General features: G+C 29.3%; 1 protein-coding gene across 15 annotated transcripts in view; it reads right to left on the reverse strand.

Moving 5' to 3' along the window:
- Window positions 1-16,581, reverse strand: part of sif (guanine nucleotide exchange factor still life) — a 335,519-nt gene that overhangs the window by 61,600 nt on the left and 257,338 nt on the right. For all 15 annotated transcript variants that reach the window (XM_075307986.1, XM_075307980.1, XM_075307988.1 and 12 more), the window contains one exon: window positions 1,862-2,048. In XM_075307986.1, coding sequence (XP_075164101.1) covers window positions 1,862-2,048 — 187 coding nt within the window. The remainder of the gene's footprint in view (window positions 1-1,861; window positions 2,049-16,581) is intronic.

Here is a 16,581-nt window from a genome sequence, read left to right on the forward strand (position 1 = left end):
AACAAAGAAGCAGAAGAAGAACAACATGCAATGTAAAGGTGTGAATGACTGATATAACGGTAATTATATGCAAAAATGATCGATATCATCTATAATATACAATGAACAACATTACGTATATTCGATATATTGTAGGTTTCACCTCCATATTAAGTTTATGAAATAAGAATTGACAATTATTTAATAATATCTAAACCGATGTAGTGCACTAAATCCCTTCAATTTGCAGTAATTAATTTATTCAATATTGGAATGGTGGATCAATTCAAGTGGTGAAATTAAAAATAGAAACATTAGTGTGTAAACATAACCAATAGCGATAGGCGATATGTGTACATTTGTTTATATACATTTCTTATGGAAAGCCCAAAATCCGCTACGAAATACTGGGACGGCTAGGGGCGAATTAAAATCTATCCTAATTTCTTGGCGTAAAATGGGAGGGTGTTGCCATCGTTTATCAAATTTTTTGAACTCATCAGCTGATATTATTGTTGCCTGGCCACGTGGAAATTCTTTTATCTTGAAATAACTAAGCAAATAATAAGATGTAATATCGCTTTTATTAAATTCCAATGGTGAATATTGAAAAATCATGCTATATTGACATCGACAATATTCGAAAGCAAGAGAAGAGGAAATGTTCGTCGACAAGGTTGTTGTATGCGTTAGTCGCGGAAAAATGTTTCGCCTATCGTTATAGTTATGTTTACACACTTAGAAGTCAAATCAGTATTGTCCGTGTTTTATAGGAAATCCCCAAATAGCTCGTGGTTATAATGCAATATATTTGGAATATGGAATATATTTTCATATATGGTTGACGAAGGGGACGCATTCTTGTAAAATTTGAATTATTTAAAATTATTGGTTCACATACCAGTGTTGCATAGAAATAGTCGTGGGTACAATTCGAGTTTCGACCGAATATCAAACACAAAAAAAATATCTTTTGTCTTCAATCACGAAATTAATTGATCAATTAAAAAATTAATTGATACTATTAATTGAATCAATTAAAATTTTAATTGAATATTTTTAAAACTCAATTAAGACTTTAATTGGAAACATTTTCATGAAATTTTTTTCTGTGAACATTTGCATCTTTTCTTAGCCGTGTAGTTAGTTGGTAAAAGGTTTTAATTTTTTGCCTTAAGCGTATTGTTCCAGTATGCCTAAGTACTTAGCCTCATCAATCGTCTTCACCATCACAATGCGAGCTCTTGGCATTGATTTGTTGAGGTCATCCAAGTCAGGACTATGACTTGGCACCAAATGACTTCTTTTTATTCCGTTATCCGATATCTAATGATGCGTTCAGAATACATATTCGTGCTTCGACAATTGTTTCGCCTACCGCATGTACAAAAGTGTATAGATTTAATGGAGAATATTTTTAAACACAATAAAGCGATTGTTTATATTGGTTTTTGTTCTCTAATCCGGACTCCCATATCTGAATATTTATAACTTTATTTATGTCAGTTTTTTTCGCCGAATCACTTTGTTTTATATTGACATTTTTTTAACCAGAAATAGTTGCTATACTCGCATCCATTTATCGCAAGATTTCAAGTTAATAAAATCAAAATTTGTTTTCCATGAAAAAGTGTAAACAGTATATTTTCCTCCTCTTCATCTCTGCCATATGAAGAGGAGGAAAGAAATAATTTTATTTTTATTGAATTCTCACGAAAAAAGGATTTCATGTTTTTCTTGTTCTTTTTATGCTTTAGCATATCAAAAATATTTTCAATTCACAAGCCATACAAATGCTACTCAGACATAAAATTGTTATGGGATTTTTTTTTGCTAAATTTATTTTTTTTTTAAGAGAAAACCAAAAAAGAGAGAAACTTACCATTTTGCATGGCAACACTTTTGTCTTCCACACGACTGACATAGCAGCAGAGTTCATCTTGTCGTTCAGCATTTTCAATAAGTTCTGCTTCCACGGAAAAGCCCCACATTTGTTCTAGAGTTGTACGATGTAATTCTACCTGATATAAAATCTTCATACACACTTCAACAAATTCATGATTATGTAACTGCAAAGAAAAAAAACCAAAGAAAAAGTTCAAGAATTTAGGAAAAAAATTGGAAATTGCAGAAACAATTGGTGTTAGGTTAGGTATAGTGGCAGCCCGATATTTCAGGCTCACTTAGATCATTCAGTGCATTGTGATACCACAGTGGTGAACGTATGTATAAATGCTATTTTAAATTATTATTTGAGGTCATAAAGTATTCCGGCCAATAAATTATTGTCCAGCTAGCTTCTAATTTTAGTTTTGTTAAGCTTTACCTGAAATTCTTACATTTGCTGTGGAGTGTGGAAGAGTCATGATCATCACTCTTAGTTTTATTTCCAAACATTTTTCTCAAAATTTTTCAAATTTATTTCAATATTTTTAATAATTTCTTCAAAAAAATTTAAAAACTTTCACTCTCACAACTCTGAGTTTAAGGAACGAAGAAAATCGTAATTTTCTAGTTTTTGAGTAAAAATCGCCAAAATCCCGATAAGTCAGCAATGTTGGCAGCCCTGGTTATACTACAAGCAGAATATCACTCTCTTTTTCTCTCTCTCTCTGTCTATTTAAGGAATAGAGGGAATGATCGGGGAACTTATCACTTTCACAACCTAAGTCATATGATTTTATACTCCAGCTCTCTTAAAGATGGTAAAATCACTGAAAAAATTATTCGAAAATATTTTTATTCAATTTATCAAAAATCTTCAAATTCTTATTTTATTTGTGGCCCTAAAATTTGCTAAAATAGACCAAAATCAATTCACAACATCTAAACAAAAGTCATGCGAATCTATACTTGAGCTTAAATGTTTGAAGAAATTACTCGAAAATATTTTTATTTTTCTTTTTTGATCAAAAAATCGTCAAATTTTCATTTTTAAATTATGGCTAAAAATCGTCAAAAAGACGATGTATTGTTATCTCCATTCGACCATGCTTATGCTATGGGGGCCTGCTACTTTCTCTCTCTCTCTCCCACTCTCTCAAAAACCATATACTCGGAAAAACGTTGAAACTTTATACCGAGACTGAATCGTATACATAACTTAACAATTCGTGAATAATTATATTCCAATAATTATACCCCAATAAAATTAGTTTTTATTATGTAGTTAAAAAAAGTTGTTTTTGTCATAGTCTAGATTTAATATTTTCGCCAGAGAAGCTCTTCCCTTGAGAATATATTCTTATGGCGTTTGATCATATCGTTTCAATCACCATTCATTTTTGTTTCTATTTGTCAATCTGAAGTTTTCAAGCGTAATGAAAAAGTCACATTTTTCCGGCCATTTGGTTATCTGGCCAATACATTCTTTTGCATTTTTTCTTTATTCACCTATTGAAATGGGAGGAAATTTGCAACGAATACAAAAATGGCGACAAAATGAAACACCAGAATAGATCAATATGCTATATTTTTACGAGGAAAAACTTTTGTCAATATTTCAAAGTGAAATTGCCAGTTTATAGGATGTGGTAGAATTGTCTAAAAAAGGTTTGAAATGGAATGGCTAAACCGATTAGCTTGGAATTTTCCGTGATGAGATGAAAAAATGATGTTTTTGCATAGATTCTTCGTTAGTTTTGTAAGATCCATTTTATTCTATTTAGGAATGGAAATCGATTTAAGAACTTCTAAAAAAATGGGAAAATGCCATTCATAATGAAACTTGGCACATTTTATTAAAAACTAAGTGGCATTATTTTTTTTCTTTAAGAAGAAATAGTGTATATGTTTACAATACCCAGAAGAAGAAAAGATAGACACATAGTGTCTTTGGTAATAATTCTCAAATATAGAAATAAAATTTTGACAAAATTTTCTATGGAAATAACATTTTGACTAAAATTTCTAAAGACATAAAATTTTGACAAAATTTTCTATAGAAATAAAATTTTGACAATATTTTCTAAAGGGTGATACAGTCAAAATTTGGTCAATATAAACTTGATGTATTTCTTTCAATTTTGCACCTGAACACCCCTCATTTTGAAGGTGTGTGTGTGTGTAGAATGTTGCTCCTATTTTGATTTTGGAATTCACTCTTCAGTTGTCAAAATGCCGTCCAAGCAAGAGGAGCAGCGTATCAAAATTTTGCTCGCGCATCGCGAAAATCCGAGCTACTCGCACTACAACCGTGCATCGAGCCAAAAAACGAGCCGGACTATCAACTTACAAGAAGGTAGTGACTCCAAATCACGATGATAAACAAAATACGACGGCCAAAGCGCGATCCTGGAGGCTGTACACGACGATGCTGACGAAGTTTGACTGCGTGGTAATGGACGACGAAACCTACGTCAAAGCCGACTACAAATAGCTTCCGGGACAGGAGTTTTATACGGCAAAAGGAAGGGGAAAGGTAGCAGATATTTTCAAGCACATAAAACTGTCAAAGTTCACAAAGAAATATCTGGTTTGGCAAGCCATCTGTACCTGTGGTTTGAAAAGCAGCATTTTCAAAGCTTCCGGGACTGTCAACCAAGAAATTTACGTGAAAGAGTGTTTGAATAAACGTCTGCTGCCTTTCCTGAAGAAACATGGTTGTTCCGTACTGTTTTGGCCGGATTTGGCATCTTGCCGTTAAGGTAAAAAGGCCATGGAGTGGTACGCCGCCAACAACGTGCAGGTGGTTCCCAAGGACAAAAACCCTCCCAACACTATTGTCAAGCGGAACCTAAAGAAGACCAAACAAACTGCTAAGGACGAGCAGCAGTTCAAGGCAAACTGGCTTTCTACGGCGAAGAAGGTGGACAAGGTGGCTGTACAAAATTTGATGGCAGGTGTCAAGCATGAGGCCCGGCAATTCGGATTTGGAAAAGCGAAAGCCTAACTGAATATTTTTCCTGTATTTTATACTAATTGAACTTGAAAAAGAAATTTAATTTGATTTTTTTAATAAACGATTTCACCGATTTACACGCGTTTTCCCTTGACCGTATCACCCTTTATAGAAATAAAATTTTGACAAAATTTTCTATAGAAATATAATTTTGCCAAAATTCTCTATAGAAATAAAATTTTGCCAAAATTCTCTATAAAAATAAAAATTTGACAAAATTTTCTATAGAAATAAAATTTTAACAAAATTTTCTATAGAAATAAAATTTTGACAAAATTTTCCAAAGAAAAGAAATTTTGACAAAATTTTCTATAAAAATAAAATTTTGACAAAATTTTCGATAGAAATAACATTTTGACAACATTTTCTTTAGAAATAAAATTTTGACCAAATTTATATAGAAATAAAATTTTGACCAAGATTTCTAAAGACATAAAATTTTGACAAAATTTTCTATAGAAATAAAATTTTGACAAAATTTTCTATAGAAATAAAATGGTGACCAAAATTTCTAAAGACATAAAATTTGGACAAAATTTTCGATAGAAATAAAATTTTGACAAAATTTTCTATAGAAATAAAATTTTGACAAAATTTTCGATAGAAATAAAATTTTGACAAAATTTTCTATAAAAGTAAAATTTTGACAAAATTTTCGATAGAAATAAAAATTTGACAACATTTTTATAGAAATAAAATTTTGACAAAATTTTCTATAGAAATAATATTTTGACAAAATTTTCTATAGAAATAATATTTTGACAAAATTTTCTATAGAAATAAAATATTGACCAAAATTTCTAAAGACATAAAATTTTGACAAAATTTTCTATAGAAATAAAATTTTGACAAAATTTTCTATTGAAATAAAATTTTGACAAAATTTTCTATTGAAATAAAATTTTGACAAAATTTTCTATAGAAATAAAATTTTGGCAAAATTTTCTATAGAAATAACATTTTGACAAAATTTTCGATAGAAATAACATTTTGACAACATTTTCTTTAAAAATAAAATGTTGTCCAAATTTCTATAGAAATAAAATTTTGACCAACATTTCTAAAGACATAAAATTTTGACAAAATTTGCTATAGAAATAAAATTTTGACAAAATTTTCTATAGAAATAAAATGGTGACCAAAATTTCTAAAGACATAAAATTTTGACAAAACTTTCTATAGAAACAAAATTTTCTATAGAAATGAAATTTTGACAAAATTTTCTATAGAAATCAAATGTTGACAAAATTTTCTATTAAAAAGAAACTTTGACAAAATTTTCTATAAAAATAAAATTTTTACAAAATTTTCGATAGAAATAAAATTTTGACAACATTTTCTTTAGAAATAAAATTTTGACCAAATTTCTATAGAAATAAAATTTTGACCAAAATTTCTATAGAAATAAAATGTTGACCAAAATTTCTATAGAAACAAAATTTTGACAAAATTTTCTATAGAAACAAAATTTTGACAAAATTTTCTATAGAAATAAAATTTTGACAAAATTTTCTATAGAAATAAAATTTTGACAACATTTTCTATAGAAATAAAATTTTGACAAAATTTTCTAAAAAAATTTTTTGACAAAATTTTCTATACAAAAATTGTTTGACAGAATTTTCTATAAAAATAATCAAACTCAAAATTTGACAAAATTTTCTATAGAAATAAAATTTTGCCAAAATTTTCTATAGAAATAACATTTTAACAAAATTTTCTATAGAAATAAAATGTTGAAAAAATTTTCTATTAAAAATAACATTTTGACAGAATTTTCTATAGAAAATAAAATTTCGACAATATTTTCTATGGAAATAAAATTTTGACAAAATTTTCTGTAGAAATAAAATTTTGACAAAATTGTCTATAAATATAAAATTTTGACAAAATTTTCTATAGAAATAAAATTTTAACAAAATTTTCTATAGAAAATGTTCAATAGAAATACAATTTTGGACAACATTTTCTATAGAAATAAATTTTGACCAAAATTTCTATAGAAACAAAATTTGCACAAAAATTTCTATAGAAACAAAATTTTGAACAACATTTTCTATAGAAATAAAATTTTGACAAAAAATTCTATAGAAACAAAATTTTGGGCAACATGTTCTATAGAAATAAATTTTTAAAAAAATTTCAATAGAAATAACATTTTGAGAACATTTTTTATAATTCAATATCTTTAAAAAAGTTAATGTTCGTGTTATTTCATTCTATCGAAGTCCATTATGAGTAAGTTCTCACTTTTGTAGAAGCACAATTTTTCCCTTGTTGGTGCAAGCTAAAATCGTTGAAAATATAAAATTCAACCCCTTTACAATTCAAGGATATTTATGCACCCAAAAAATTGTCTCTAAAAGGAGAGAAATCTTTGTTGGCAAAGATTTGATCAAAAACTGCAAAATAATATGTTTTTATTTTGATAGATTGTGGTAAAATTTTATTCAAATTTTGGTAGATCGTGTTTGGCACGAATGGCAATCGTGACCCTGAGCCGATCTGTCTGTCTGTGAACACATTCACACATATTCGTGTTATGCTAATATATATGTTTGCACTTTGCAACTTATGTGTTACAAATTTGAGTCCCAAACATATAATTTTTACACTGAAACCTATAAAAAACAGTCTTTTTCGTCCGTGTATAGCTAACTTATATATCTATCGCCCGATATGCACATATATGGTGCCCGAAGCCAGAGTTTTAATATGATTTGTTTTTTTAGTTTTTCACAAGAAGTACAATTAATAGTGTTATAAAGTATGCTAAATTTGTTGAAATCGGTTCATATTTGGATGTAGCTCCCATTTATATCATTCGCACGATTTACACTCACATGTCTGCAGAGGTCAAAGTTTTACTCCAATTTATGTGAACTATTGCACATGGAGTAGATTTAAAATTCTAGCTATGCATGTCAAAATTTGGTAAATGATTTAGATATAGCTTCCATATATATCGGAAAAGTAGTGGGTCTCGACCGATTTTAGACTTTTCTTACTTGTTTTCTATAGTATTTTATTTTTATTTATTTTCTTTGTAATCATAAAATGTTTTGTTTATTATCTATTAACAAATGTAAATTATTATACCAATTATTTTATTTTCATTTAATAGAAAATCACTTATTTTAAAATCAACCGCTTTACTTTCTACAGTCAATTTGCTTTGCCTACTTTCAGGCGGTTCATATGCCTGACACTATGTTATCATATGGAAAAATTTCTCTTATATTTACACAGATATCAATTACATCCACAATCTTAATAGAATGTGCTTTAAAAATATCTACAAAATAAGTATTACAGCTTAAAAGCTACAAATCCTAGTTTCATCATAGGATTAATCCATGCATTCACACACGCACATCCTTAAGTATACAGAGCTTTAATTCAATACCTAGGCCTCTTCATTATTTACCTTTGTTAAACATGGTTCCATTAATTGTGAATCTGTGTGTGAGAGCATATGGATTTTAGTATGTAAATCTCTGTCTTCCTCTCTCTCTCTCTCTCTCTCTCGCTATCATCGCTAAAGCTCGTTTATTACACTTTAATTTCCATGTCATCAACGTTAATGAATTTCATGTGAATCCACAGAATTAAATTACACCTATTCTGACTTTATAACATTGTTTCGGACGAATGAAGGGAACAGAAAGAAATGTTGCAGTGTTTGTGCGTATGTGAAACTTCAATTCAAGCAAAATTAATATCTTTGATCTCTATGGGAATCATGTGTGACCGCATTTATATGTACAGCATAAACTAATATGTTTTCATTCTCCATTTAATATCACTGGTCATAAAGTAATGAAAATATTTAATATATTTGCTGTCGCATATAAAGTTTTCTATATACGAGTACATATAAAGTTTTTGCAATTTGCAATCATCAAGTTTTGAGTAGCTTTAGCATAACCATTGGACCATTTATTTAGAACTCTTTGACTCTTAAAGTCAAACTAGAAAGAGCTAGAGAGAGGGCTATAGAAAAGTGGGGCTGAATGCAATGGAGACATGAGTTTTCATAGAGGTCATAATCAATGATGATAATGCCACTCAAAACCAATAAAATGCTCCAGTCTGTAGGTGGACGATGTGCTTGGGTACTTGGTGGTTATGTCGTATATGCGGTCTTGTTAGTGTTGAGATTTCATTTGAATTTCCCTAACACCAAAGCCAATGCAATCGCCAAGGCAGTTGCTCATGCAACTTATATACAAATGAAAAAAATATAAGCAACAAGCGAAAAATGATATACGGACATAGAGACATATGGTGGTGGGCATGCTTGGTAGATCAAAGGACAAACCTCTTGACCACCACCCGTCACTAGTCTAGTTTAGTGGCTCACGGTTTTCATCGTATACGTGCACTGTCATGCAACAAACGGTCCTTAGCGTTTAGCAGAAACGTTACGAGACACATGAACGAAACGGAAAGAACCGACCCATCATAACTGGAAAGTTTTTAAGGGACAATGTACCACAATGATGATGCACACATTGTAACAATACGAATATGACATCGTTCTGACATGCTACTACTGGTCATTCTCAGTCACTGCAGAAGCCAGCCACTATTGTTTCTTTAGTGTTAGCCAAAGGAATTATGAACAAATGATTTGGTGAGTTGTGGCGTGCTGTGGTCTGGAAAGTTTTGCAACTTTTTAAGAATAGCTCATAAACTATAGAACAAAGTCATTGCCCTTAGACCAGAAATTTGACCTGCGAAGGTGTTAGTTTGTTCTCAAAATGTAGCCAAATAGGTGGATGAGGTTGGAATATATTTATATATTCAGTGAAACCTCTTCAAAGTGGACACCCACGGTCAACTAAGTTCTCAACTATAATGTCAGCAATCCCAAGAAAATTGTTCTATTTATAGAGATGACCACTTTTCAGAGTGCTTGATAGTTTTTTGTTTTCTGCATACGTATCAGTATCACCATCATCATGGATACCATGTCAGTTACATGCTTAAAAGCATAAGAGTGAAATCCATGGTGACTGTGTTTTGTAGTAGCAGTGTGGTTATTGTAGTAGTGAGAGCATGCCATTTTTTTTTGAGTTTATACGAGCGAGAGTATAACTCACGCTCACATTTGTCAATTTCCTCTCACGTTAAGTCATATTCATAATGGTAAAACTGATATTCACTATAAAACCTCTTCATAATTGTACTGTCAATAGTTGTTTTGTTGTATCTTACAACGAATTAATATCGCCAAAGAAGTTCAGCAATGTTATTCGCCGAACAAGTCTCAATAAATAATTAATACAGTTGTTCATGTGTGCATTTAACATAACAGTTTTTCTTGTAATTTTTAAGTTTATATATCTATTTCTATTTAAAATACCTGTCCATAGTAGTTTTATTATTGTAATCCAGCAAAAAAAGTAATGAAAATTTTCTTTTTTGATCCGGAAGTGGTGCAAAATTGATGCAGAAGCGATGAATTTAACATGGAATTGTCATAGGACGGAAGTCCACCATTTCAACAGACGTTGCACTCAATTTGCATCACTTCTTTAGGTGTGATCCCAATTCAATGTTTTTGATGTAAATTAAAAAATTCTGTGATATTTTGTCAAATAAATAATTTTTATAATTTTTAATGGATTCCAACGCTTGTCGGAAACGTTTAACCTCAAATATTTTCAAAAATTCACAATTTTTTTCAGATTGGATTTAGCATTTTTGTTGACAAAATTTAAAGGATTTGTACCATTTTATTAATTCTTACTCTATTTTCAACCTATTAGAAACAAAAAAAGTTAAAATTACCCATTAAAAGTATGAAAACACCATGTTATAAAAAATTGAATTAAAAAAACTTCCTGGGTTGTTAAAATAAAGAACACCATTGGGAGTGCATCTTCTGGTAGTGCTTTTAAAGTTGTGCCTTTGGAAGAACTTCCAATTTTTTTTATTTTGCTGGGAACTTAAAACGTGTTGATATCGCCAAAAGAGTATCGTCATATTATTCCAAAAAATACTCGGAATAGATAATAAATACAGATGTTCAATAGAAATAAAAAATTATCAATAGCAATAAAATTTTATATAGAAATAACATTTTGACAAAATTTTCTATAGAAATAAAAATTTAACAAAATTTTCTATAGAAATAAAATTATGACAAAATTTTTTATAGAAATTGAAATTTGACAAAATTTTCTATAGAAATAAAATTTTGACAAAATGTTCTATAGAAATAAAATGTTGACAAAATTTTCTATATAGAAATGAAATTTTGACAAAATTTTCTATAGAAATAAAATTTTGACAAAATTTTCTATAGAAATAAAAATTTGACAAAATTTTCTATAAGAAATTAAATTTTGACAAAATTTTCTATAGAAATAAAATTTTCTGTAGAAATAAAACTTTGACAAAATTTTCTATAGAAATAAAATTTTGACAAAATTTTCTATAGAAATAAAATTTTGATAAAATTTTGACAAAATTTTCTACAGAAATAAAATTTTCTGTAGAAATAAAACTTTGACAAAATTTTCTATAGAAATAAAATTTTGACAAAATTTTTTATAGAAATAGAAATTTGACAAAATTTTCTATAGAAATGAAATTTTGACAAAATTTTCTATATAGAAATGAAATTTTGACATAATTTTCTATAGAAATAAAATTTTGACAAAATTTTCAATAGAAGTAAAATTTTGACAAAATTTTCTATAGAAATAAAATTTTGACAAAATTTTCTATAGAAACAAAATTTTGACAAAATTTTCTATAGAAATAAAATTTTGATAAAATTTTCTATAGAAATAAAATTTTTACAAAATTTTCTATAGAAATAAAATTTTGATAAAATTTTCTATAGAAATAAAATTTTGATAAAATTTTCTATAGAAATAAAATGTTAACAAAATAAAATTTTGATAAAATTTTCTATAGAAATAAAATTTTGTCAAAATTATCTATATAGAAATAAAATTTTCTATAGAAATGAAAATTTGACAAAATTTTCTATAGAAATAAAATTTTTGACAAAATTTTTTATAGAAATGAACTTTTGACAAAATTTTCTATAGAAATAAAAATTTGACAAAATTTTCTATAGAAATAAAAATTTGACAAAATTTTCTATAGAAATAAAATTTTGACAAAATTTTCTATATAGAAATAAAATTTTGACAAAATTTTCTATAGAAATAAAATTTTCTGTAGAAATAAAACTTTGACAAAATTTTCTATAGAAATAAAATTTTGACAAAATTTTTTATAGAAATAGAAATTTGACAAAATTTTCTATAGAAATAAAATTTTGACAAAATTTTCTATATAGAAATGAAATTTTGACAAAATTTTCTATAGAAATAAAAATTTGACAAAATTTTCTATAGAAATAAAAATTTGACAAAATTTTCTATAAGAAATTAAATTTTGACAAAATTTTCTATAGAAATAAAATTTTCTGTAGAAATAAAACTTTGACAAAATTTTCTATAGAAATAAAATTTTGACAAAATTTTTTATAGAAATAGAAATTTGACAAAATTTTCTATAGAAATGAAATTTTGACAAAATTTTCTATATAGAAATGAAATTTTGACATAATTTTCTATAGAAATAAAATTTTGACAAAATTTTCAATAGAAGTAAAAATGTGACCAAATATTCTATAGAAATAAAATTTTGACAACATTTTCTATAGAAATAAACTTTTTACAAAATTTTCTATCGAAATGAAATTTTGACAAAATTTTCTATATAGAAATGAAATTTTGACAAAATTTTCTATAGAAATAAAAATTTGACAAAATTTTTTATAGAAATAAAATTTTGACAAAATTTTCTATAGAAATGAAATTTTGACAAAATTTTCTATAGAAATAAAATGTTGACAAAATTTTCTGTAGAAATAAAATTTTGACAAAATATAGAAATAGAAAAAAAATAGAAAAATAAAATTTTGACAAAGTTTTCTATAGAAATGAAGTTTTGACAAAATTTTCTATACAAATAAAATTTTGACAAAATTTTCTACATAAAGGTGAGTACTATGTTCGGTTTTTTCACCAAAACATTAAATTAAAAGTACAAATATATTTATGAAGACGATAATATTTTGATCGAGTCCTACCAAATAAAGGATGGAAAAGATCCAGGGAAGTGATAGCAAATAATTTTATATTTCTAAATTAATTAATTAAAAAAAGTAACCGTGAAAACACGCTGGTTTTCAGCTTGAAAATTAAACAAGTATATACAGTAGTAAGTTCGGCCGGGCCGAATCTTAAATACCCACCACCATGCATCAACTATAATAGTTTCCTTTGAAAATTTCAGGGGGGGTTTGATGACAGATATTTTCCCAAGCAGATCAGAGCGCCTTTTATACCCTCAATAAGTGAAATCGGTCTATATGGAGGCTTTATCAAATGGACCGATAAAACTACATCATATACACTTTGTTATGGGTCTAAAATGCCAGTATATTTTCAATTTGTGGCACATCCCATAAAAATTACAAGAAACCCTATCAGTTAAATTGAGAGGTCGGTCTAATGGGGTCTATGCCAAAAACATGGAGGTATACACACAGTATTCAGCACATTTAGTTGTAGTTCTAGAATTTAGACCCCCAACCGAAGGGCCGGTTTATAAGGGAGCTATATCAAAAACTGTACCGATACTCAATATATTCGACACACCACTTTATGGTCCTAGAACACCTCTAGATTTCCAATCTCAGGCAAATTGGGTAAAAACTACGGATTCTAGAAGCGCTAGAAGTAAAATCGGGAGATCGGTCTATGTGGGGGCTGTATCAAAACATGGTCCGATACACTGCATTTTCGGCACACCTCTTTATGGTCCTAGAATACCTCTAGATTTCCAATTTCAGGCAAATCGGATAGAAAATACGTTTTCTAGACGCCCAAGAAGCAAAATCGGAAAATCGGTCCATATGGGGGCTATATCAAAACATGGACCGGTACTCACCATTTTCGGTACACTTTTTGATAGTTTTAAAATACCTCTAGATTTCCAATTTCAGGCAAATTGGATAAAAACTACAGTTTTTATAAGTGCAAGACCCCAATTCGGGAGGTCGGTTTATATGGGGACTATATCAAAACTTGGACCGATATAGCCCATCTTCGAACTTGACCTGCCTGAAAACAAAAGACGAATCTGTGCCAAATTTCAGGACGATAGCGCCATTATTGAAGGCAGCAGCGTGATTACAACGGACAGACAGGCAGACGGACAGATAGACATCTACAAAATCTATAGACTCAAAATTTAAGTCGGCTAATGCACTAGGGTGAAACACAATGTTAGTAAAAAAATATGGGAAACATCTAAATCTGTAGAAATTTTAAGGAAACTTCGCAAAAGTTTATTTATGATTCATCGCTCGATATATATGTATTAGAAGTTTAGGAAAATTAGAGTCATTGTTACAACTTTTCGACTTTCGTTGGTATTTTAACCATTTTTGTCGAAATCAAAAAAACATAAATATGGGAGCTATATCTAAATCTGAACCGATTTCAACCAAATTTGGCACGCATAGCTACAATGCTAATTCTACTCCCTGAGCAAAATTTCAACTAAATCGGAGCAAAAAATTGGCCTCTGTGGTCATATGAGTGTAAATCGGGCGAAAGCTATATATGGGAGATATATCTAAATCTGAACCGATTTCAACCAAATTTGGCACGCATAGCTACAATGCTAATTCTACTCCCTCTGCAAAATTTCAACTAAATTGGAGCAAAAAATTGGCCTCTGTGGTCATATGAGTGTAAATTGGGCGAAAGCTATATATGGGAGCTATATCTAAATCTGAACCGATTTCAACCAAATTTGGCACGCATAGCTACAATGCTAATTCTACTCCCTGTGCAAAATATCAACTAAATCGGAGCAAAATATTGGCCTCTGTGGTCATATGAGTGTAAATCGGGCGAAAGCTATATGCGGGAGATATATCTAAATCTGAACCGATTTCAATAAAATTTGGCACGCATAGCTACAATGCTAATTCTACTCCCTGGGCAAAATTTTAACTAAATCGGAGATAAAAATTGGCCTCTGTGGTCATATGAGTGTAAATCGGGCGAAAGCTATATATGGGAGATATATCTAAATCTGAACCGATTTCAACCAAATTTGGCACACATAGCTACAATGCTAATTCTACACCCTCTGCAAAATTTCAACTAAATTGGAGCATAAAATTGGCCTCTGTGGTCATATGAGTGTAAATTGGGCGAAAGCTATATATGGGAGCTATATCTAAATCTGAACCGATTTCAACCAAATTTGGCACGCATAGCTACAATGCTAATTCTACTCCCTGTGCAAAATATCAACTAAATCGGAGCAAAATATTGGCCTCTGTGGTCATATGAGTGTAAATCGGACGAAAGCTATATGCGGGAGATATATCTAAATCTGAACCGATTTCAATAAAATTTGGCACGCATAGCTACAATGCTAATTCTACTCCCTGGGCAAAATTTTAACTAAATCGGAGATAAAAATTGGCCTCTGTGGTCATATGAGTGTAAATCGGCCGAAAGCTATATATTGGAGCTAAATCTAAATCTGAACCGATTTCAACCAAATTTGGCACGCATAGCTACAATGCTAATTCTACTCCCTCTGCAAAATTTCAACTAAATTGGAGCAAAAAATTGGCCTCTGTGGTCATATGAGTGTAAATCGGGCGAATGATATATATGGGAGCTATATCTAAATCTAAACCGATTTCAATAAAATTTGGCACACTTGACTACACTACTAATTGTACTCCTAGTGCAAAATTTCAATCGAATTGGGGTAAAACTCTGGCTTCTAGGACCGTATTAGTCCATATCGGGCGATAGATATATATGGGAGCTAGATCTAAATCTGAACCGATTTCAATAAAATTTGGCACACTTGACTATAGTACTAATTGTTCTTCTGGTGCAAAATTTTAAGCAAATTAGGGTAAAACTCTGGCTTCTGGGGCCATATAAGTCCATATTGGGGGAAATATATATATATATATATATATATATATATATATATATATATATATATATATATATATATATATATATATATATATATATATATATATATATATATATATATATATATATATATATATATATATATATATATATATATATATATATATATATATATATATATATATATATATATATATATATATATATATATATATATATGAGAGCTATATCCAAATGTGAACCGATTTCTTCCAAACTCAATAGGGTTCTATTCTGAGCCAAAACACATACTTGTGCCAAATTTGGATTAAACCTGTCGATTGGACTAAAACTGCGACTTAGACTTTGTTTCAAAAATGTGTTCACGGACAGACGGACATCGCTATATCGACTCAAGAGCCCACCCTAAGCATTTTTCCCAAAGACATCATGTGTCTATCTCGTCTCCTTCTGGGTGTTGCAAACATATGCACTAACTTATAATACCCCTTACCACAGTGTGGCGCAGGGTATAAAAATTATTGGCCTCAAATCGGGACCATTTTACACATACCGTAGTTCATTCTTACTATTTGTGGGAATCATAATTTTAAATTTTCGTTTGCGTTAGTCATTGAACTTTATACCAACGTTTAGTCCATAAAATATTTGAGATATATTCAACAAAAGAAAAATTTCATTGGGCTGTGGAAA

Source organism: Haematobia irritans, chromosome 4, assembly GCF_050003625.1.
Source record: "Haematobia irritans isolate KBUSLIRL chromosome 4, ASM5000362v1, whole genome shotgun sequence".
Taxonomy (NCBI): domain Eukaryota; kingdom Metazoa; phylum Arthropoda; class Insecta; order Diptera; family Muscidae; genus Haematobia; species Haematobia irritans.